The 25,716-nt window shown below is 34.1% G+C and overlaps 1 protein-coding gene across 1 annotated transcript; it reads left to right on the forward strand.

Annotated features, from left to right (window-relative positions):
* The first annotated feature begins 421 nt into the window (after positions 1-421).
* Positions 422-3,033, forward strand: LOC139876657 (cyclin-dependent kinase B1-1). The gene is made up of 6 exons (XM_071864016.1): positions 422-864; positions 965-1,076; positions 1,184-1,277; positions 1,958-2,027; positions 2,602-2,740; positions 2,823-3,033. The coding sequence occupies exons 1-6, from the start codon at positions 458-460 to the stop codon at positions 2,913-2,915; spliced, it is 915 nt and encodes a 304-aa protein (XP_071720117.1). The 5' UTR covers positions 422-457; the 3' UTR covers positions 2,916-3,033.
* Positions 3,034-25,716: the final 22,683 nt, after the last annotated feature.

Below are 25,716 nucleotides of genomic sequence, written 5' to 3' on the forward strand. Positions count from 1 at the left end.
CAATCAAGAGCCTATTTTAATTCGATCTTGAACGTTACCAATATTCAAATCTGGGTCTCCTACTTCACAGAAAACTCGGTGGCCACTTGGCAATGCCCAAATGGTTGGAAAAAAAATAAATTTAATTTTTTTTTTTTAAGACGTCCCAAATTATATCTCATTTATTTTTCACCCCACCAACTGAACATACTAGGATTATGTAACCCATTTACAATGTTTTGGGCTCAAACAATACACTTATACAGAAAAAGTCCAGCCCATACCCAAACCCAAATTAATTCAAATCACAACTGAGGGAAAACACTTTCTCCAATTTGACTGCCGTTAACTTTTCCAATTTCAAATTCTATACATACACACTTCTATCTCTATCTCTCCCCCAAATCACACACACCAATTTCACATTCAAAAACACACACACACACATTACTTAATCCTGCAATTCAATCAATTCACCATGGATGACAAATACGAAAAGCTCGAAAAAGTAGGTGAAGGAACATACGGTAAAGTTTACAAAGCAAAAGACAAAATCACTGGTCAACTCGTAGCCCTCAAAAAAACCCGACTCGAAATGGATGAAGAAGGAATACCTCCAACCGCGTTACGCGAAATCTCGCTGCTTCAAATGTTATCGAATTCGATATATATCGTTCGGTTGATTTGTGTTCAACATATTCATCATAATGGCAAACCCTTACTTTACCTTGTATTCGAGTATCTCGATACAGATCTGAAGAAATTTATCGATTTTCATCGTAAAGGTCCGAATCCGTCTCCGCTTCCTAGTTCGCAGATTCAGAGTTTTATGTTTCAGTTGTGTAAAGGTGTTGCTCATTGTCATGGTCATGGTGTTCTTCACAGGTCTGTATTTTGTTTGAAATTAGTTATATGTATATGTATATGTTTAATGTTTATTTATTAATTAATTTAAATTAATTGTTTTTGTGGAATAATATTGTAGAGATTTGAAGCCACAGAATTTGCTTGTTGATAAAGAAAAGGGGATACTGAAGATTGCAGATCTAGGGCTTGGAAGGGCTTTTACTGTTCCTCTAAAAAGTTATACTCATGAGGTGTTTACTGATTTTGATTATTTATGTATTATTATGAATTATTTTTCAATTGAATTTGAATTAGTTTAGTTTTGGAATTAGAAGATGATGTATTTTGTGGTATGCAGATTGTGACACTTTGGTACAGGGCACCAGAGGTTCTACTGGGATCAGCACATTATTCAACTGGTGTTGATATGTGGTCTGTTGGATGTATTTTCGGTATATATCAACAATTTTTTTTTGCTTATATTTTTTCGTATACATGTTTTCGTCATCGTTTGAAATATGTGATCAACTGATTTCATTCGGTTAGCTTTCTTTAGTCCCAATCTGTAGACGTAAATAAGGATCTTAGAACAAACGTAGACTCAATCTAGAGGCGGAAACCACTAGAACAAGCTTTAATTGAATAAACACTAACTTGCGGGATTGAAGAATCGAAACTACAAGAGATTAGAACGACACCTAGAGTTGTTATATGTGTTGGGTATGTTTTGAGACGATTACAGATGGTATACTGCTAGGGTTAGTTTTGAGTGTATAAACTAACAATGAAACCCGTAGCCCATATATATGGTATTTGCAGTTTCCACTGTCTGTTACAATCGATTAGTCAACTGATGGTCACAATTAAATATTAATAAAACACAATTAACATTCGATATTCAAAGTATGATTACAATAATGTCTAACAACCAATGACTAAATTAAACGTTACATAACCAATAGAACTAGGGATTTACTTTTATATGCACTAACACAATGCTTAGGTATTCTTATAGAATGAGAATTGGTATTTCATATATTTATTCGATTCATGCTTGGTTAGTTAACGTGCTTGAACTGTTTCTTGATATAAGGCCATTTAGTGTAACTATATTTGTTGTAATTTTGCACAGCTGAGATGTCTAGAAGACAGGCATTGTTTCCTGGCGACTCCGAGTTTCAACAACTTCTGCACATATTCAGGTCTTTTCACAACTTTAAGTAAAATGAGATAAAGTTTCTGTTGTATATAAGTAGACAACATATGGGTGGCTTTATAGGTATCTTTGCTCAGTGGCCTTTTAGTGGCTATAGGGTTTAATAACTGAAACCTTTACGTACCTTGGTTGATTCATCAAGCTTTCGAATTGCTGTTTTTGACACATCGTTGCAAAGGTTCTATGCAGTAGTGCTGGTCCGTCCGGTGTTGTCTCAAACAAGTAACGTAAAATTTGAAAGTTTTAGTTAAAAGGGCAAGTGGCAAAATGGGTAGTCAAAGCAAAGCCGCTTAGAATCTACTATTCGATACAAAACTACCTCCTATTATGTTTTTATACAATATACGATACTATTGTTTTTGTAATCACGATTAGCACGTTGATAATGATAAAAGGCCAAGATGTGTTTGTGAGGCAACCCAACCTGGCGTACTGGTCTGCCCTGTTTTGGATTTTTTACGCATTCATAAATATGAGCTGTTGCCTATTTTATGACAAGGTTGACCCAAAATAGTCAGACCATTGTGTCATTTATGCTCTAATAAAATTGAATTTCGTAGGCTGCTCGGGACTCCAACCGAAGAGCAGTGGCCAGGGGTGACCAAGCTAAAGGACTGGCATACCTACCCGAGATGGGAACCTCAGAACTTGGCACGAAATGTTCCATCATTGGGCCCCGATGGCATTGACCTTCTATCGGTATTTGTCTTGAACATAATGCCTTTAGTTATGTAAGATTGTCGATTTAACGAATTATTAATATAATTATTTGTTGTTTCAGAAAATGCTGAAATATGACCCAAGTGACAGGATCTCAGCCAAGGCTGCTATGGATCATCCTTATTTTGATAGCTTGGACAAATCCCAGTTCTGAAGCATCTTAACTTGTTTTTTATTTGAATGATGTCATCATCATCACCTTGGTGATTGTACTGTGTGATCTAGAGTTTACAGTTTCTGTGTTTTATCCAACAGTTATAATATTTCTGGTATGCGTGTGTTGTAATTTGTCATCAAACAAGAATGGAGTGGACCAATAACTAGTCTTTGAATGTGGTTGTTTCCTTGTTATTGTTTGTTGTTGTAGTAGTTTATGGCGTTTTTAACATTAATAAAAAGCTCATAAATTGATTAGGAGTGAAAATAAAACTGCTACGCACACTTGCTGTTGAGATGATGTGAATTCTTGATACATAAAGTTGAGTTCTTCTGGAAGCATAAAGTAAGTGTTTACACCTTCAAAAGTCAATAATGGTTGTTCAGTTGACTTGACAAATGTTTTATATTTCTCATATTTTGTATTCTAAATTCCTGAAATAAATGAGCTCGTCGATATAGACATATAACGCGTAATAATGCAAGTAGATATATGTCTCAATGTATGAATCTACAAACAACTCTTGACTTATATACATATACATTAATTACATAAGAGCAACGACGGAACTTAGTGATGGCAGGAAGGGCTTTGGACCCCTGGGAAAAAAAAATTGTAGCCATTTTAAATCAAATAAATCGGTGCTAGTATGATAATGATATGATGAAAACAACGATACCTCGTAGATTCGATGAGCTTTCACCATTTTAGTTACTGATATATCTTTTCCCTACAAACTTAGATTTTGTTGATTCAAAACTCAAAACGTTAGTAGCTCAAATAGCTTTTTAATCATATTCATATTTTTTTTAGAAGAAACTAATCAAATATAATAGTGAGGTTGGGCCCACGATGAACAAGTTTAACATCTAATTATATAATATTATAATATAATGATCTTGGCCCCTTTAATAAACAAGTTCAACATCTAATATAGTGATTACGGCCCCCATATTAAACAGAGGCAAACTTGTGAAGGGGTAGGGTTGTGCGCCCGCCCCCAATAGATTTGCAATTTTTAGTACAAATTTTTTCGATTGTTCAATTTTGCCCCTGGTGAATTTTTTTTTCCCAAATCCTTCATATTTTGCATCAAAACTTTCATATTTTGTCCCAAAACCTTCATATTTTGCCCAAAAACTTCCAAAATTTGCTTTAAAAACTCTATATTTTGCCTCCAAACCTCCATATTTTGCGAAAAAGATTCTCTTACGTTTTTTCTAAAAAAAAAATTTCGCTCCATTTGAAAAAATTTCATGGCTCCACCACTGTTAATAAATAAGTTCAAGTTCTGTCACTTGATAATAGAATATTGTCCCTGACGTGTACATTAAGAGCATTGGGGTTATGCAATAAAAAATAGTCCGGGTTTGAATCCATTCCCACTCAAATTGCCGCCATATCAGTTCAATCTAATTCTTATGCGTTTGGTGTGGGATTGTCTCACATGGAGCGGTTAAAATTTCCGAAACAAAACCTTTTACAATAGAATAAAATGAATGCTAAACGACCAAAATCATCTACCTAACAACATACCAATAGTCAACATATATTATTCTTACTGTTCACGCTTTTACTTGGATGTAGGTGGCTTAACTAATTTATCATGTGATCATTATCGACCCTTTTGATCAGATATGTTAGTGGATATTAAACTTGATGAGAATATCAGGACTCATCGAGTAAGTTATCTTGATGATTAACTACGTACTAATACAAAAGTGTTATTGATCACATGACCAATGTGGTTCTTTATCCAATCCAAGTCTACATAAGTTCCGGTAACAAAGAAGCCAACTCTTTTGGATCATTATATCGATCATCGTGTACGCTTTCTTTAAAAACATCAACGTCCACGTTTTAACACTTCCAAAACGTTTTACAGCCTAATTCACACTACTAAACTTCAATCTTGATTTTGAAAAAACCATGTTCTTTGGGATATTTTTGTTTTTTATTTTATTGATTCAATTTAATAATGCCAAAAAATATTTTCTTTATTGTTTTTATATTTATTTTAATGATATAATAACCAGTTTTCGAACCCTCGCTTCGCGGCGGGGTTCGATTTTTAATGTATTTTATTTTGTTTAGTTACGGAGCCTGCGAGTGAAAAATCAACATATATGAAAAGTACCCTAAATATTTAGCGTTTTTTAAAAGTGTCCGTTTTGCGTATAGTTAGTGACATTGTGTTCATAAAATTATTTCGAGTTTAAGGATGGTGTCGGAAAAATTTAACTCGTTGCGATAGAGAAGATATGACCTGTTGAATATTTGAGTGGAGTTTATTTAAGATATTTTATGAAAATTTTGATTTGACGCTTTAACCCCCTGTGTTGGGGGCCGATTTTAATTTTTGAACAAAGTGTGAGGGGCTTTTGTGGTGTTACTTGAAAGAAAGAAGGGAAAAAAGAAGGTGAAAAGACGAAAATACCCCTGGTACTATTCATAAGTTTTGTCTAGTACAGTCACTGTTGTAAACGGCGTCCGTTGCGTCCGTTGCGACGCCCGTTGCGGCGTTTTGGTGACTAAACCGTTTCGACCCCGTCCCGTTTTCTTATAAGCCAGTCAACGGTCAAAAGTCAGGTCAAATGCGGGAAAAATTGGGTCAACGCCGGTCAAAAGTCAGAAATTCTGTTAAAATCGGTCATAAGTCGGTCAAATCAATCAAAATCGACTTAGTTTAGTATTCCATTTTTTATTATATTAACGCTAATAGCAATTATAGGTATAAACTTGTCAACGAAGGTTTTTTAGCTCTAAAATATGTGTAAATATATACTTAGATATATAAAAGTCAACATTAGTCAACATCCGTTTCGACCCCGTCTCGGCCCCGTTTTTTCCGTTGCGACGCTTTGAGGTCGCTACCGTTTTGGCCCCGTCTCGCGTCTTTTTCAACCTTGTACAGTAGTTAATATGGTTATTTTATGAAAATTTTGATTTGACGCTTTAACCCCTGTGTTGGGGGCCGATTTTAATTTTTTGAACAAAGTGTGGGGGCTTTTATGGTGTTACTTGAAAGAAAGAAGGGAAAAAAAAGGTGGAAAAACGAAAATACCCCTGATACTATTCATAAGTTTTGTCTAATAGAGAGGAATATTCATTTGAGTCCATAAATTAAGTTGAGATTCAAGGGACCAATGAGAGCGCGATACGTGTCGCGAAAATCACATGTGATTGAAAAAAATTAAAAAAAAAATTTTAAAAACAAATTTTTAAATTTTTTTTTCGAAATTTAAAAAAAAAAAAAAATTTTTAATTTTTTTTTTTTTTACAATCACATGTGATTTACCTGCACAATCACATGTGATTGAATTGTACAATCACATGTGATTGAATTTGCCATGCATAATCACATGTGATTGGGTTTACAATCACATGTGATTGGGTTTACAATCACATGTGATTGACATGCATAATCACATATGATTTTTTAAAAAAAAAAAATTTCGAAAAAAAAATTTTATGAAAAAAAATTTGAAAAAAAAATTTGAAAAAAAAATTTGAAAAAAAAATTAAAAAAAAAATTTCGAATTTTTTTTTCCAATCACATGTGATTTTCGCGCCACATGTCGCCATCTCATTGGTCCATTTGTTTTCAAGCAAATTTATGGATGCAAGTGATTACAACTCAATAGTTAATATGGTAATAATGGCAAAATTTATTTTCCTTGTCTGAAATTATGTATATAAAATTATGTTTTATGGTAATTCCGTACATGCAAATAGTACCTGATTCAGTTTTAATTCGTTAAAGATTATTTGGACAGAATGTCAATAACGTTAGGTTGGTAGACGTGTGTTACTTTCACTCACTACCTTTTTATGCATTCGTAAATGCAGTAACCAAACATAAGGATCTTTACATTGCTGACTATGTCAACATTTGTAGTTTTAAACTTGATTTTACTTTTTTTTTCCTTTTAGAAAAAAATTAAAAGTAATACTCTATATAAAAAAATTTATAAAAAAATTGAAGAACCCTAATAAATTATAGTAAAATTGAAACGATTGAAGAAAAAAAAAATAGAGAATCACCTACATATGAAACCTTACAATGTCATAATAGAACCAACAAACTAGAGAATCACCTACATGTGAAACCATCGGCAAAAAATCAAAATGACCACAATAAAGATTAACGACATAAAAAATCATGTGCACCCATAAACTTGTGGTTCTTATTATAGGCAAGAAATAATCTGTGGTGAATCTAAAATCGAATCTCTATGGGGTCCTATATAACTTGAGCGATACTTTGTAAAAAGATTTTTAAAATATGACTGTTTACTTCAAAAAACCGGTTGATTTTAAAAATATATAGGGTCCTATCCTTAAATTGAGTGGTGTCATGACAAATTTTAATAGTAATATATAAAAAAAAATTAAAAAATAGAGGGGTCAAAGGACTCCACTTGCTTCAAGGTAGACTCGCCAATGGCAAGAATGAAAGTTATAAAAGCCGTTCACGATTTCTATATTGGCCGGACAGATTTTTACAGCCATGTTGGTTGCACCCTTGACTTTTCTAGCTATCTGAGCATACAACTTCTCTACAATTCTATCGACAAAAAAATCTTAACACCCACATAAAACTACTATCTCAGTTTTATTTATCTGAAGAAAACATACAAGTAATTCGTAAAGCACAATTATTAGAATTTTTCTAGTGACAACCCTTAGGGTTGTCATTAAGAAATAAATATGTTCTTTGGGTGTGTTTGGACGAAAGTAGCTGGAGCTGGAGCTTATAGCTGGAGCTTATAGCTGGAGCTGGAGCTTATGAGCAGGAGCTGGAGCTTATTTTTGAAGCTGGTAGCTGGAGCTTATTATTTTTTATAAATGTTTGGTAAACTAGCTGGAGCTTATTTTTCAGTTCATAAGCTCTACTTTTTTTCATAAGCTACTACAAGTAGCTTATTTTTTTCAGAGCTTATGATTTTCATAAGCTCTACTTTTTTTGTCTACCAAACGAAGCTTATGACTTGAAGCTTATTAAAATCATAAGCTTAAGCTCTCATAAGCTTCCATAAGCTCCAATAAGCTACGCGCCAAACACACCCTTTAACTAGTAGTACATTTGGGGTTTGTTATTTTCATGATGGTTATTAAAGTATACAAACAAAATTAGCACGTCTTAATTTTTAATGATAGCTCTTAGGGTTATGATTAGAAAATTTTCAATTATTATAATTTAACTTTTACATTTTATAAGATATGAGTTTGATTTTTAACTTTTAGCACACACTTTTCAACTAAGTTAAGTTCAGTCATTGGTTCCTCGTGTTAGGTTTTTGTAGTTGTTGTGTATTCATAGGTCTCCGGTTGTATATATCTGTCGTTCGCGTTCTGAGTGTCGAAAATTTTCACACCCACGTTGGATTATGTTTCGTTTCTTTATATATATATAATGTTTGGCTTTTCAGAAAAAAAAAAAACACACTTTCAATTTTTTATATTCATATGTGTGGGCAATATAATATAAAATATAAAATAATCTTATTAAAAGAATTCCGTTTATTATTAAAGTGAATTCAGTTGGGACGGTCTTGAAAAAATAGACTATGAATTTGAGACATAAGCATTTAAAGGCTAAAAAATGTGCCGTTTCCGATACAATTGAAAGACATTGTATTGGTTTTTGTTTATTTCTATGGCATGGGCTTAGTTTTTTTTTTTTTTTTTTTTTTTTTTTCTCATTTTTTTCTAACTTTTCTAGATTACTACAATTTATTTATATTTTTTATTACTTATCATTTAATTAAAGGTTTACACCAAATTTCGATATTCTTATTTTTGTTGGAATTAAAAGCTACCGAAACAGAGTCACTAATGTAAAAAAAAAAAAAAAAAAAAATAAATAAATAAATATAGCAACTCGAACAAAATTAATTCAATACTACTGTAATTAAATAAAACAAACACAAGACAATAACAATAATTTTATTTAATTCCATAATAAACAAACACAATTAAAAATACAAAGATCACTCTATATCTAAACAACCTCCTCAAATAATAATAATAATCAATAATCAATATAAAATAAGCGTGGTAAAATCAAAATAAATAACCCTAATTCTACAAACTATTCTTATAATGACAAGTTTGATTAGCAATTCTTCTATTCGCAATATCAATATTCACATCACACGTTGAAGTTGAAGTAACATGAATCTTCATAAACAATACACGAACTTTAGCTTTAATTTTCGTATAAGTTGAAAACAGCAAATTACCACTCAATATATCACTATATATTTGCGAATTAGAAACCAATCGATCCGCAAAAACAGTTAGGGTTAAATTCATCTGTTTCGAGTCATCGGCGCCGATACTTCCGGCCGGAATCGGAACATCTCCGACGTCGTTTCCTTTGTACCGGAGAGTAGCTGAGCTGCTCCGGTACTTCACGCCGACTTTGTTAGGGTTTGTAATTGTAATTGTAAGTGCTAATGACAGGTTTAATGAAATTCGAAGTGGTATAGGGTTGAGATTAAAATCTAGATCCTGAATTGATACTGAATCGACGGTTATTTTAGGTTTTTTGGCTTTGAATACAGTTAGTGATAATATGAGAATGATTAAAGCGATTGTGAGTATAGTTCCGATTACCGATGACCAGATGATGATGCATCGCCGGCGTTTGAGTTTGTGCGATTGATCGGAGGTTGCCGGAGGTGATCGGAGTGGTTTTTCCTCTCTTTTTTCGATGTCCATTTTGAGTTAAAGGTGAAGAATGCGTGAAGATGGAGAAAATGAAAAAGATATAGATATAGAAGTATGTATGTATAATTGTATGTACGTGTGTTTCAACTTTGGTTTGGGAGTATTTAATGAAGTATGTACGCCTAACAGTTGGGAGTTGAGTAAGCGGAGGCTTTCTTTAGCATAATTTATTGTTAATGACACCGTGCCTTTTAAATTCTCTTAATTAAAAAAACAATAATAATAAAAAATAAAATCCTCTTAATTAGGACCCGCTTCGTCCCTCGGGGAGCAACATAGTGCACTTAACACTTCGTTAACCAATATAATATGCTTACTCTACAACACAATAACCATAGTTAACCAATCGAACAAGGAACGGTGTTTAAAGACCGTCGGAGTTCATAACTACCATTAGTGCACTTAACACTTCGTACACTAACCCCACGGGTGGCATCTTAACACGTCGATACTTCACCCTGGGTGGCGTCTTAACACGTTGACACTTCACCCCGAGTGGTGTCTTAACACTTCGACACTTCACTCTTCATTTTACTTGAGGTGGCATCTTAACACATCGATACTTCACCTCGAGTGGCGCCTTAACACATCGGCACTTCACCCTTCAACTTACTCGGAGTGGCATCTTAGCACATCGATACTTCACTCCGGGTGGTGTCTTAACACGTCGACACTTCACCCCGGGTGGCGTCTTAACACTTCGACACTTCACCCGTCATATTACTTTGAGTGGTGTCTTAGCACATCGACACTTCACTCGTCACGTGAAATGTGGTGTCTTAGCACATCGACACTTCACATCTCACGCTACAACAAATAAATACATTATATACCTACGCATATAATTATTCCACTCACCTTACGCCTTCGGTGAATCGATAAACCATGCTTGAAACTTCAAGGTAACGCACCTATTACAATGTACATATAATCAATCATTCATTCAAGTTGGTCAAACTCACACACTCACCATTACTAGGTCATTTTGACCCATTTGGACACTTAACCCTAAAATTGGGTCAATTCACACCAAAACCCTAACATTAGCCAAGATAGGTTTAAAACACCCTTCAACACAAGGTTTATGCATTAATCACAAACATTAACTAACCTAGGTCCATTTTGACCCGTTTGACCAATTTAAGTTCAACACACCCATTTCGGGTCATCCACTAACCCACACAACGCCCACTTACATACATATAGGTGTGCTAGCAATTTTACTAACTAATTAAGGCTTATAAACAACAATTTATACTTGAAAAACCCTAGTTAGTCATCTTTGAGTCTACATGACCCAATTTCACCCAATTTACCCACAAATGGGTTTTAAGTTCATCATCTACCCCAAACCCTAACCATTAATCAAATTAAACAAGGAAGTTAAGATTAGAGCATACCACTACTACCAAAACGAAGCTAGAGGATAGATGGACAACTTTAAAGCTTGCACTTAGACCCGATTCAACCTTCTTCTTCCTTATTTTGAGCTCTCTCACTCTAGACAAACCCTCTCTCTCTAAAATGGAATGGATGAGGTTGATGTAGGTGGAAATGGAGTTAACGAGGCCCCAACAACTGTTTTAGGGCCTTAAAGTCGGATCCCATGTGATTTTACCAATTTACCCCCAAAATATCTAATTTAAAAAGGAGGGAATCTGTCACAGACCAGTGGCGCGGCGCGCCAAACGCCCAGACCAGTTTCTGCCTTCTTTTTAAATTATGAAACGAACACCCACACTTCAAAGATCATATTTACACATATGTACGGTGAAATATTTAGGTCTTACAAATGGAGTGTTCAACCGTCTTAATTTGCGAATCGCACATAAGACATAGGATTGGGCGAATATCAAAACTTCTTTTATCGAGTTCAAATCAAGCTGGAAGCCTCTTGCGTTTCATCTGCCAAATGAAAGTGGCTAGTTTCTGTGGGACAAAGTTATCCTCTCAATTTTTGAAGGGTGATCTTCCTTGTCGAGAGTGGAGTCATCAACCAAAGTAGCCATCTTCTTTATTGAAAATAGACCACTTGTATCCAAATTTAAAGTATACTTATATTGTGATTTCTTGTTGTACGCCATTGACTGCAACATATTAAATAATGAAATTAAACCTAGCCATCCCATGATAATGAAATTAAACGCTCCCGAGTTCTTCCAGTAGGTAGTCTAGACCAGTTGCACGAAAGCGTCAAACCCTATGTCCCTATCCATTCTACGTGTATGATGTCTAACCGGAACTTGCATTTTAGTTGAAAAGTTCCTAGCCAAAATTCATCCCAAATGCACCTATCACCAAGAGTCGTAGAGAAGAAGTTGGCAAAATCTAAATCTACTTTGCTTAGTTTGATGATGGATGACCAAGGACTGTTAATAACCAAGCTGCAATTAGACACAGAAGGTCCCAAACCCCCTAATGCCCCAAAAATACTTTTCATAACCGTTAACCATAGTGTTTTCTTTCAACCTTAAATCTCCACCACCATTTAAATAGTAGAGCAAAATTTTTAGCATTAAGTGAATTGATTATTAGCCCCCTAACCCATTTTTTTTATATAGTTGTAAAACAAAATTCCAATTTATTCACGACATTATTTATCCTCACTCGACCGCCCCAGAAGAAAAGTTTTTTCACACTCTCAAGTTTATTACAAACACATACGGGCAATCGATATAGTTCAACGACAAACAAGAAAGAACCAACTTTATGAGAGTCAAACGACTACCAAACGATATCAATCTATCTTTCCACTCCGATAATCTTTTTTTATATTTATCGAAAAGTGAATGGTAAACATTGACCCTTTTCATGTTAGACTCCACGAGAAGACTTAGATAAGTGAAAGAAAAATCACCTAACCTTACAACCAAACTTGCTTGCCATATAGTTCACTTCCTTTTTTTTGACCACATCAATACCACATAAGAAACTTTTGCTGAATAAATCCATGTGATAGTAAGTTTACTTTCATTCTGTTTCCATAATAAAAATGGTACTACAAGAGAATTGCTAAAAGTTATTGCACATAGAATGCTATATGCAGTGTAACCTACTTCAGGAAGTAATATATATATATATATATATATATATATATATATATATATATATATATATATATATATATATAGTGAAGGGATTCAGAGAGAACTAAGGGTGAAGAGAACTCATAGAACCCACAAATTGAGCTTAATCTACACAGATTGAACTATATCTGCATACTGAGTCAATCTGCACATAGATTGAGTTTAATTTGTGAGTTTACTGAGTTCTCTCCAACATCTCAACAAAGACTTGTAACATTATTTATTTTCATTTTCGGTAGGGATGGTGGGCGAGAAAAACCTGTGACCCACGAGTAATTGGTTTCGCAATGGGCGGGTAAATTCAAAACTTTTTGTAAGTAACTAGACGGGGGGTGTGAATAGTTACTTAATACGATTTTTAAAACATTTTCAATGATCAACAAGATTTGAATAATCCTTGATCACTTTAATCAACTCAAACCAATGTGTGACGTGTTTATGTTTGTAGTAATGCGGAATGTAAAGTAAAGAACATAAACACAAGTATTATAGTGGTTCGGGTGGATGTTAACTAATCCACCTTAATTCACTCCCCGATTCACTAATCGGGAGTGTTGCTTCACTAAGCACTTTTTTTAAAATCCGGTGGAGATCCGATGTACAAGCCTTTTACTTCTTCTTAGACAACAAACCTAATCCTTTTATCCCTTTGAAAGATTACCTCCAACTTAGATCAACTTGTCTTCACCTTGGACAAGTATTAATCCCCAATGGGATTAATCAACTCCCTAGTTCCCTTTACAGAAGGTGATAGCTAAAATAGCATATGTTTCTAATTACAAAGTACAAAGGCTCACCCTTTCTAGTGATGACAATCCAAAGACAATTCTAAGGATTAATACAACACTATGTAAACTCACAAATATAGTAATCTGAAAGTAAGTTTACAAAACTCCTTCTATAATCTATGAGATTATAGAACTTCTCTTGCTAATCACAAACATATGTATAAATGTTATATTCTTGTGATTCTATGATGATTTTGAGTTGTAGCATGCAAGAGGTCCAAGTCTTCAAAATTCTCAAAATCTTGCTATTTATATGGAGAGATAAAAAAGTAGCCGTTGCTGCGGCTGGGACCACGGTCGACCGTGGTTCGACCGCACGCGGTCCAGTCCAAAATACTTATCCGTTGTATAGCCGTTTGAATCAGTTTTGAACAATAATCTTTGGACTCTTTACTTCATTTAACACCTGCAAAAGATACCCAACATCCTATACAAGTACTATATGCATTAAATGTTCATTTACCTTGTATGTATTGCCTTGATAGTGACTTATTATGCTCAAAGTGGAAAGTCTAACATTCTTGGAAACAAGTCATGATAATCATTTGAGGCAATCTCAGTTTTTTCATAGTCTTTTATTTGTAATTAACACATTTGCTAAATCCCTATTGGTTGGTCAACATGTCATCGATGACAACAACCCGCTTTAATCACAAAGCATGCTAGTATTCAAATTTAAACTTGTTTGTGAATTAATCAAGTGTGTTAGTGATGTTTTAACAATTAAGAAAGTAATAACAATTAAGCATGTTGTAAGACATCAAGTTAAATCAAGTCATATTCATTCATAAACTTGATTTTAGACTCAAGCAAACGTATGTGTGTTAATGATTCATTGTCTTTTAAGATTACTAGATTATGACATATTAAGCATTATCCAAGTAGCATATATTAAAGTAGTCCAAATACAAGTTGATTGAATTCTAACTTGTAACACATAGCAAGACACGGTTCATACATATACATATTAAGTAACTACTTAGCATTTAGCATTTAGCACATAGTCAACTAATACACATGTATTAATAGCAAGTAGTTAAGTAATATTTATGTAATGACTAGCAAGAGATCACTACGTAATCTAGGATTAAACATATAGTGATAACATAGCATTGAACTAAGGCTATGTATGTTTTACTTACAAAGTGGCTTTTGCAAGATTAATGTATAAGTATACTTTAATATCCAACACATGTAAAAGAAATGAGCAACTCTTGGTTGGGACTTGGTGACCATCCTAAGTATGACTTGATACATTTTAGATGTACATGTTTTCCTATAACACTTATGTGTTCTCCTTAATCAAGGCTTAAGGTGTCATTAGGTGTCATTAGGTGTGATTAACCAAAATTAGTGTTCTAGTGACCAAAACTTCTTTGGGTATGTAGGAGGCAACTATTCTAAGCATGTTTAAACAAGTTTCATAAATTATAGATGCCCCGAAGTGGTCGAACTAAAATCGGTGGAAATTAGGACATAACCTTTTACGGTCGACCCACGGTTGACCATGGAGTCGACCGTGCATGCCTGGTTTCATAAACTAGGGTGGAAGGTTCCACGGTCTGGCCTGCGGTCGACTGTGGACCTAACCGTGTAACTTATGTTTTCCTTTCAAGCTTTATTTGGTTTTGGTCTTTCGCTAGAGTAAGTGGGGATTAGTGAACTTATTTATTTATGTCAAGATATCTACCATCACCTCATTGTAATGTGCATATGTCATCATTAATACACTTATTGTTATGTGTTAAAATTAGTATAATCATTAAACATAATCCCGAAATTAACCCACATTCTCCCCCAACACTTTTTACCCGCGGGCACATGAGGGGTATAATTTTGTACCCGTTGACTGGTAGCGGGCGGTGATGGATGTACCATATATGTTGCGGGTAAAATTTGACCCATGAATTCGTAATGGTCATTTGAACAATCCGTAGTGTACGTACCCACTAACCTTTATCAATGTTCTGTAAGTTTGTTTGTACTTTGGATGTACAATTTGAAGATGGGGGATGATTCTCACACACTGTTTTTTGATCCTCACACACCAATTTACTTGAACTCCTCCCTAATAATAGGGTAAAAGGGTGTGTGAGGATCAAAAAACAGTGTGTGAGAATCATCCCCCCTTTGAAGATATATGCGATCTTATAATCAAACACTTCCTTTGTCATTCTTAAACGGATACAGACTAATGCAAAATATATACTACAAACATCACTGAAGTCACTAATGTGTTCAAAAAAGGTAACATCCCATTGGTACTTTTGTGGCCTTTGATAATCAAAACTGATTAACCAAAAACAATTTACTTAACAAATAAGTGTGTTCGACTTGACTTCATGAGTTTGGGTGTTATTGTGTATGCAAAATTTATTATATAATTTTGCTCTTTTATGTGCTTTTTTTTTTAAACGGCGATATCGACATCGAATGCTCTCATTTGTCACTCACACACGCGTTAGGAGGAAACCCAATTCACGACAATGTTGGCAGTACAATCGAAGGTTGGGAAAACCCCTTAGAGACCTTCCCAAATCGCATTGATGTTGGCAGTACTATCAAAGGTTGGAAACTCTCTGTTTGGAGTGAGAATTGACCCTGGGTTGGCAATACCCCAAGTTGAATCTCACCTCAAACCACTCAAGCCAAGCTTCAGTGCTGTATATTAGTAAAAAATGTACCTACCGGAGATACATTAAATTGTAAGTTTTTTAAACCAGTGGGTCGTGGATATCTACAGTTCATGGGCAGGGGCGGAGGGAGGGGGGTCAAGTGGGGTCAGCCGCCCCTGACGATTTCGAAATTTTAGTGTAAATTTTTTCGGTTTTTCGATTTTGGCCCAGGTGGAATTTTTTTTATGCCCCAAACCCTTCATGTTTTGCCCCAAAACCTTCATATTTTGCCCTAAAACCTTCGTATTTTGCTCAAAAGCCTCTAAATTTTGCTCAAAAAACTCTATACTTTCCCCATAAACTCTATATTTTGTCCAAAAAAAATTCCTTACGTTTTAATTTTTTTTTTTTTTGCCCCCGGTGAAATTTTTTTCTGAATCCGCCACTGTTCATGGGTACAGGGTACGTGCAAAAATATTACTTCGTAATTTGTTGGCGGCTAGATAGTCCCCGATGGGTGAATAAATATCACGAAGGACGGATCGCGGATGTAAAGGATCCGTGCTCGTTGCCCGTGAGCGTCGTCCTTAATTTCCGATTAATTAAATAAGTTGAAAGAAAAGAATAAACTTTTAAATCATTGAGTCATTTAAAGTTGTTTTCATTGTCTACAAGCTTTTGGAAGGAATGTATATCATCATACTCCGTATATATAAAAAAAACATTTGTGAATTATAGGGTTTGGCTTTAAAGCTTTAAAATATCACAAAAAATACAACTGCTATTTCCGACCCTTTATCTATATATTTTTACCATGTTGACCCATCAAGATTTGAATTTATGACCTCTAATGATCACAGCTGATCCTGAATATTATAGTGTCTTGGGTTATATGATAAAAAAATGTTTCTTATTATTTGTAGACAAACAAACATAATACGTTTTTTTTTTCTTCTTCTAATTAAAGAGACGTTTTACCCTTTTTCATGCACATTTAAATTAATTAAACTATAAACTATACCAATTAGATGAGTTGAACTCTCAATAAGTAACATAGTTCACACAAAATAAAATGTACGTATAGTTTCTTGGGCTAAAAATATCACTATTTTATATACATGTGTATGTATACATTGCAAGGTGCTTCAGGGAGGTAATTTACGTTGCTAGATCTTTGCTAGAGTTTAGGCAGGGAGAGTCCTTTTGCGTGATAATTGAAACGACGATGCCCAGCATTCTTAATGGTTTTGTGGACACGTAGACATATGGATCCGGTGACTAGGCGTTGAAGGATTGGGTCGAGGAAGTGAGTGATGTTAGTCGGGTGTTCGATAGTGGCTATCCTCTCGACGCTTTGGCGAGCTCAAATAGAGTTATTATGGGGTTTCGGATAATGTTAACGACGAACATTGATTGGGAGTTTCTAGGGCTCGTGAGGATACTTTTTCAGGACAGCAGGTCGATTCTGGTTTGAGTGGTGCTTCGGGACTGGCTGAAGTTCCTGCATCATGCGTTTACGCCCAACAATTCGTGGCAATCAAAACCGCGTTGACTAGTTTGGGGGTGGAAGACATATCGATCTGTAACCAGAATGGGGAAGACTTTGTTATTAGTCTATCGGACCTTCCTCATGTTGGTGGCGTGGCTGGGATATGATCAAGGATAATGGTCCGAATTTGGGGTTGGATGTTACCAGATTAATTAGCACTACAATAAATTAACCATTTAACACATATTTTTACACACATTTTTTAAATGTGAACTTTTTATTAAATTCATCACACTTATAAATATGTGTAAGCTTGTTACATATATAAAGTGTTGAATATAATCATAGTTTTCACACAAAATTATAAGAACAAAAATATTCGCACGTATTAGCGTGTACAAAAACAAATTTAATCACATTTAAAAGTGCGAGTAAATTTATTACACCTCGTTTCCTCACACAAGGGGAATTGTGAACAAATCTAGTGTGACAAAATTAACTATATACTTTTAAGTGTGATTATATTTATGATAGTACATATCAATAAGTGTGAACTTTTTTTCCTTACAATTTTATGAGTGAAACTATAAGGATATTACACGCTTAAAAATTTAATACAATTACACACTTTTATAAGTTTGTCGAATTTAACAAAAAAGTTCACACTTTTAAAAATTGTGTAAAAATATGTGTAAATAATTAGTAAATTTGTTGTAGTGTCGGTTTGATCGATCGGTGATAATGTGAATGGTGTGTCTAATTTAAGTGTTGGTTGTGATGTTTCAAATACAAACCTTGGTGTTGGTCTTGAAAAAGACGTTTATTTGGCGATCGTTGTGTTCAAAATAAAACTTTGAGTGCGAGAAAAGATTGTTCGTGTTGCGGCTCATATAGGCGAAAGGCCCGGGCTTTCAAGGCTTGTTATTCCGAGGAGGTGGTAAGGTAGTGGGGTCCGTTTTCTGGTTCTAAATCCCAATTCTATAAAGGTATTACTAGTATTAATTACTGATTATTATTTGTTAACTTGACAATTGTTAGAAAAAGGATTACGGTTGCAAGGAAAATGACCTAGTTTGTAAAGTTTTAAGTGTGGCATGGTAGGAAGTGTAAATATGGATGGATTGATATTTTCAAATATGGCCATTTCCTTCATTTTATCTTGAGCAGAAAATTTAGAGATGGAAATAAATGTATACTCGAAGCTATCTATGTACTTGGCGATCATGGTGTTCAAAAAAAGCTTCGAGTGTTCACAAGGGCTATGCATGTCACTTTGTCAAACTCATCAAAGGATTTTACTTAAATTTCAGTTTTGATGCCGCTCTGGCTCTGATGCCTTGAGCGGTCGTTCTCCTTGTCCATCACCATAGTACACCAGCCCAAGGCTAACTCTATGCAGTACAGAGCGGGCCTATGTATGAGTAAATGTTAGTGATTGTATTCAGTTAAGCCCAACAACTGACATGGAAAAAAACTAGTACATGAATGTTAGATTATATAATATTGACGTTTTAATAACACAAATGAAGGTCACTACCCAAGGCCGCATCATGCCGTATTAACAGATATCAAAATCACCATGATTAATACTCCGTACTCGTTAACACTACCTTAAGTATAAATATATAATACTTCATCGATTGCGGCAATCCATAATTTAAAAGGCACAAAACGTTCAAACTCTAATATGAACCATATTAGCGCTAACTTAAATATACAGATATAATACTCATTGCGATTCCACGACAAATACATTTAAAACTAAATAGTTACAAAATTGAACATGAATACGAACATGGCCGACTTATCGATGGTCGAGGTGATTCCAAAAATTCGTATTGGAGGTGCTAACTTGTTTAGGAACCTAATGTTAGGCAATGGCGGATCCAGAAACTTCCTTGATGAATGCAAAATGTTAATAATTTGAGAAAAAACTAGAAACTGGGGTCAAAAATTCGTCTTTTAACATATAAATACATTAAATGTCAAACTTCAACACAAAAATACACTGATAAGAAATTGAGCCGTCGAGGGCAACTGAACCCTGTTGACCCTTAGTAGGTTTTCTTTGGTTAGGCTTTCTGTAGAACACATCATCAAGGTTAAGGTGCTGCCACCACCCTCCCAGCACGCCACTAGCGCAGCGTGCTAGGTTCATTTAGCGCCGGCGTGCTGTAAGCATTCACTATTGGAATGTGTTGGGGGGGGGGGGGGGGGCTCTTTGGCTTATAAAATTTATTTTTCAGAACCTTACTCCCTTTAACACTCTGGATGACGTAGTTGAAAGAATAGCTTAAAGGTCTTTTTCAAGTATTAGGGTCTAGATGGTGACCTTAGCTATGGTAGTAGTAGCATAGTCCACATCTAAAATAGCTTGGACTTGGGCATGCACTTGCTCTTGACACATTTAGCAGTTCGTTGAGCAGAGATGCCTTAAGAGACTAACTTTTTCTAAGTTAACCAGCTGGATTTTAACATCTGTTGTCTCAACATGTAGAGTTTGGAAAGCATAATTTTTTAGACTCGAAATTTAAATTTTTTTCTTCAAAAAATTTAATTACAACAGTTTTAAATTTTAGTTATTTATAGCTTTGTACTTGACAGCTTTTGAAAATGAGTTAGCTTAAGTGGAAGATTTCTTTGACATGCACTCAGATTCAAAGTGTCATAATTTTCCATAGTTGTAACATTCAAACTTTGGACCAACAATAGATTTGCTTGCATAACCTGTGTTGGATTTCTTGCTAAAGTTGTATGGCTTCCCCGATCGCTTATGATTAAACTTTCTAACTTTCATTTCAGGATAGCCATACCTTCAGCAAATCCTTCAAGAGCCCGCTCTTCAGCTTTTGATTCTTCTCCAGCTTTTAGATTTATGAGCTACTAGAGCTTTTGATCCTATTCCGTTGAAAACGGAAACAAGAACAACTTCATCATTTTTAGAAGTTTTAAATTTACCTAGACTTATAATTCTATTTCATATTTAACTCTATCATTGCTTCTACTTTCTTATGGTTCCATTAGGTTCTATAAAGAGCAGCAAGATCAATAATTTTAAGAGTTGAGTCGTTCCGAGAGGGTCAGTAACAGGTGTCCACTTAAGAGGTAATAAATCAATGAATTTATTGACTTCAAATTTTAAACATGTAACTTTAGCAACTTCTATATCTCTTAACAAATAAGTAAATCTGATGAAGATTTCTTTCAGAGGACTCAATTTTATAAGCCAAAAATAATTCATAGTCCCTTTTTAACGCAATGACGTTGTTTTGTCTGACCTTATCATTTCCTTCATATGAAACATCTAGATAATTATAGAAGGCTTGTTCAATAGGTTTTCTACTTACAAGCTTAAACACATGGTTAGGTGGAGCATCTTCATATCTTTTCAAGTTTGATAATCATTCTCATCAAATCTTAGTGGTCAATTAATAGAACCGATTTCAAGATAATATGTGTTCATGTATGAGGCCATTTAGTGAACATATTCAAGATATTAATTATCAAAACAGAAGCTCTGATACCGATTGTTGGTCATGTATTAACACCATGAAGTTGTAGAGGGGTGGTAAATACAATCTTTATCTTAAAATGACTGTTTAAGCGAAATAAAATAGATGGCAAGTAATTTAATAGCGGACATATGTAAGTTTGCAACTTATTCTTTTATTGATAATGTATCTCAAAGAATCACAGTTTGTTTTTAAGTAGATAGATGACCGGTTGATTAAAAATTACGACTTGAATAGCTTAGAACACACTTAAGCATAGAAAAAGATAAAAGACTATATGTAATTTACAAGCACCCACACCACTATCTAAAACATAAGGGTGGCTTTCTATTTTGTATAGTTACTTAAATCTTGTGGTTCATGTTATTAACCAAAGGTTAAGAACTTTCTCGTACTTTGATTGAATGCTTGCAAAAAAGGTTGTAGTACTCTTTAACGAGTGTAGACTTAATTCTGAAATTTTATAGCTATATTAGGTACCGTTCGGTATAGTTTATATGTAACATCGTATAGTAAAGCATTTTTTAAAACATACAACGGAAGTTATAAAATTTTAGTACAACCATCATTATTAACAAAAGCATAATTATTACATAAAAGTATGTGTTGCGTTAAAACAGTACTTAAGCTCGTCACAAACATATCAAAGTGTAGTGTCAAACATATTAGCCCATCATAATGTTCATCCTATAATCTTTCATGGAATCCTATTCACCTACAAATGAGAGAGTGTGGGGGATTAGAACGAAGCTAAGTAAATGAGAAACCCAATGAATAATATCATACATAACAAGTCCATCATACAACAGTTATACAAGCAAGCAAATTTGTCATCGCAAGAGGACTAACAACCCTGCCAGGTCTATAACCCCAACTGATCAAACTAGAGTTTACCAATAGTCCTTGTTATCAACACATAGTATAATACTCATGATGCAACACATGTGTCAATTGCACTATGTTGTCCATCACAATAGTAGTTAGACCCAACATGTTGAATAGAGGTTGACATCTTCCATCCTAACCTAGTAAAGACGTAAGAACAAACAATGCACATATACAATTCATCAAATTAATCATATCATCAATATAAATTTATGAAGCATACCAATAGATAGTAACTACACTTATAGGGATTCACACTCACCAGTTTACCAGCAAAACTTAGAGTTCTTATGTTACAGAGTCTTCTCATTTCCTTTATCACCTGAGAATGTCATATTCGAAGTTATGCATTATTCCCATCAATAACAACATTAATTAAACAGTCAAACAGTCATAAATGGCATATGGGCCAAGAATACACCTGACCCACTCACTGTCATAACACATACGCATGCAGGTTCCGCATGAGAGCACATGAATTGGTCATGCGGCGTGTCACTGTCATAACACAATCTCAATCATATTATATGTTTACATACATGCATGAGACAATATGTGCGAGCATGAGACTAGACACGCATGCGAAACACGACTCACACATGCTTTTAGGACACTCATTTGTCTGACAGGTACTCACTTGTCTCACACTAGTAGGGACAAAATCGGGTCGGGTTTAGGTAATCCCAGACCCAAACCCGATTAAAAGTTCCTCGTCCCAAACCCGGATCAAGACCCGTCGGGTCCCCATTTACTTACTATATATTGGGTGAAGGAGTTTCCCAACGGGTGTAGTGACCCGAACTTTTCCATGTTTATATATATTAATTGAGATTGATATTTACATGATTAAATGTTTCCAACATGTTAAGCAATCAAACTTTTTAAGACTTGATTAATTGAAATATGTTTCATATAGACAATTGACCACCCAAGTTGACCGGTGATTCACGAACGTTAAAACTTGTAAAAACTATATGATGACATATATATGGATATATATATATAGTTAACATGATACTATGATAAGTAAATATATCATTAAGTATATTAACAATGAACTACATATGTAAAAACAAGACTACTAACTTAATGATTTTTAAACGAGACATATATGTAACGATTATCGTTGTAAAGACATTTAATGTATATATATCATATTAAGAGATATTCATACATGATAATATCATGATAATATAATAATTTAAAATCTCATTTGATATTATAAACATTGGGTTAACAACATTTAACAAGATCGTTAACCTAAAGGTTTCAAAACAACACTTACATGTTTAAAATGTATATACATGTAGTGTTTTAATATGTATTTATAAACTTTTGAAAGACTTCAATACACTTATCAAAATACTTCTACTTAACAAAAATGCTTACAATTACATCCTCGTTCAGTTTCATCAACAATTCTACTCGTATGCACCCGTATTCGTACTCGTACAATACACAGCTTTAAGATGTATGTACTATTGGTATATACACTCCAATTATCAGCTCTTAGCAGCCCATGTGAGTCACCTAACACATGTGGGAACTATCATTTGGCAACTAGCATGAAATATCTCATAAAATTACAAAAATATGAGTAATCATTCATGACTTATTTACATGAAAACAAAATTACATATCCTTTATATCTAATCCATACACCAACGACCAAAAACACCTACAAACACTTTCATTCTTCAATTTTATTCATCTAATTGATCTCTCTCAAGTTCTATCTTCAAGTTCTAAGTGTTCTTCATAAATTCCAAAAGTTCTAGTTTCATAAAATCAAGAATACTTTCAAGTTTGCTAGCTCACTTCCAATCTTGTAAGGTGATCATCCAACCTCAAGAAATCTTTATTTCTTACAGTAGATTATCATTCTAATACAAGGTAATAATCATATTCAAACTTTGGTTCAATTTCTATAACTATAACAATCTTATTTCAAGTGATGATCTTACTTGAACTTGTTTTCGTGTCATGATTCTGCTTCAAGAACTTCGAGCCATCCAAGGATCCATTGAAGCTAGATCCATTTTTCTCTTTTCCAGTAGGTTTATCCAAGGAACTTAAGGTAGTAATGATGTTCATAACATCATTCGATTCATACATATAAAGCTATCTTATTCGAAGGTTTAAACTTGTAATCACTAGAACATAGTTTAGTTAATTCTAAACTTGTTCGCAAACAAAAGTTAATCCTTCTAACTTGACTTTTAAAATAAACTAAACACATGTTCTATATCTATATGATATGCTAACTTAATGATTTAAAACCTGGAAACACGAAAAACACCGTAAAACCGGATTTACGCCGTCGTAGTAACACCGCGGGCTGTTTTGGGTTAGTTAATTAAAAACTATGATAAACTTTGATTTAAAAGTTGTTATTCTGAGAAAATGATTTTTATTATGAACATGAAACTATATCCAAAAATTATGGTTAAACTCAAAGTGGAAGTATGTTTTCTAAAATGGTCATCTAGACGTCGTTCTTTCGACTGAAATGACTACCTTTACAAAAACGACTTGTAACTTATTTTTCCGACTATAAACCTATACTTTTTCTGTTTAGATTCATAAAATAGAGTTCAATATGAAAACATAGCAATTTGATTCACTCAAAACGGATTTAAAATGAAGAAGTTATGGGTAAAACAAGATTGGATAATTTTTCTCATTTTAGCTACGTGAAAATTGGTAACAAATCTATTCCAACCATAACTTAATCAACTTGTATTGTATATTATGTAATCTTGAGATACCATAGACACGTATACAATGTTTCGACCTATCATGTCGACACATCTATATATATTTCGGAACAACCATAGACACTCTATATGTGAATGTTGGAGTTAGCTATACAGGGTTGAGGTTGATTCCAAAATATATATAGTTTGAGTTGTGATCAATACTGAGATACGTATACACTGGGTCGTGGATTGATTCAAGATAATATTTATCGATTTATTTCTGTACATCTAACTGTGGACAACTAGTTGTAGGTTACTAACGAGGACAGCTGACTTAATAAACTTAAAACATCAAAATATATTAAAAGTGTTGTAAGTATATTTTGAACATACTTTGATATATATGTATATATTGTTATAGGTTCGTGAATCAACCAGTGGCCAAGTCTTACTTCCCGACGAAGTAAAAATCTGTGAAAGTGAGTTATAGTCCCACTTTTAAAATCTAATATTTTTGGGATGAGAATACATGCAGGTTTTATAAATGATTTACAAAATAGACACAAGTACGTGAAACTACATTCTATGGTTGAATTATCGAAATCGAATATGCCCCTTTTTATTAAGTCTGGTAATCTAAGAATTAGGGAACAGACACCCTAATTGACGCGAATCCTAAAGATAGATCTATTGGGCCTAACAAACCCCATCCAAAGTACCGGATGCTTTAGTACTTCGAAAGTTATATCATATCCGAAGGGTGTCCCGGAATGATGGGGGATATTCTTATATATGCATCTTGTTAATGTCGGTTACCAGGTGTTCACCATATGAATGATTTTTATCTCTATGTATGGGATGTGTATTGAAATATGAAATCTTGTGGTCTATTATTATGATTTGATATATATAGGTTAAACCTATAACTCACCAACATTTTTGTTGACGTTTAAAGCATTTTTATTCTCAGGTGAATATTAAGAGCTTTT

Source organism: Rutidosis leptorrhynchoides, chromosome 11 (assembly GCF_046630445.1).
Source record: "Rutidosis leptorrhynchoides isolate AG116_Rl617_1_P2 chromosome 11, CSIRO_AGI_Rlap_v1, whole genome shotgun sequence".
Taxonomy (NCBI): domain Eukaryota; kingdom Viridiplantae; phylum Streptophyta; class Magnoliopsida; order Asterales; family Asteraceae; genus Rutidosis; species Rutidosis leptorrhynchoides.

What these genes read in the sequence shown, in the direction of transcription:
- LOC139876657 (XM_071864016.1), top strand. Translation starts at nt 458, where the DNA reads ATGGATGACAAATACGAAAAGCTCGAAAAAGTAGGTGAAGGAACATAC. An exon ending in GGTCATGGTGTTCTTCACAG is followed by an intron (nt 865 to 964) that starts GTCTGTATTTTG and finishes ATAATATTGTAG; the next exon opens with AGATTTGAAGCCACAGAATT. An exon ending in TAAAAAGTTATACTCATGAG is followed by an intron (nt 1,077 to 1,183) that starts GTGTTTACTGAT and finishes TGTGGTATGCAG; the next exon opens with ATTGTGACACTTTGGTACAG.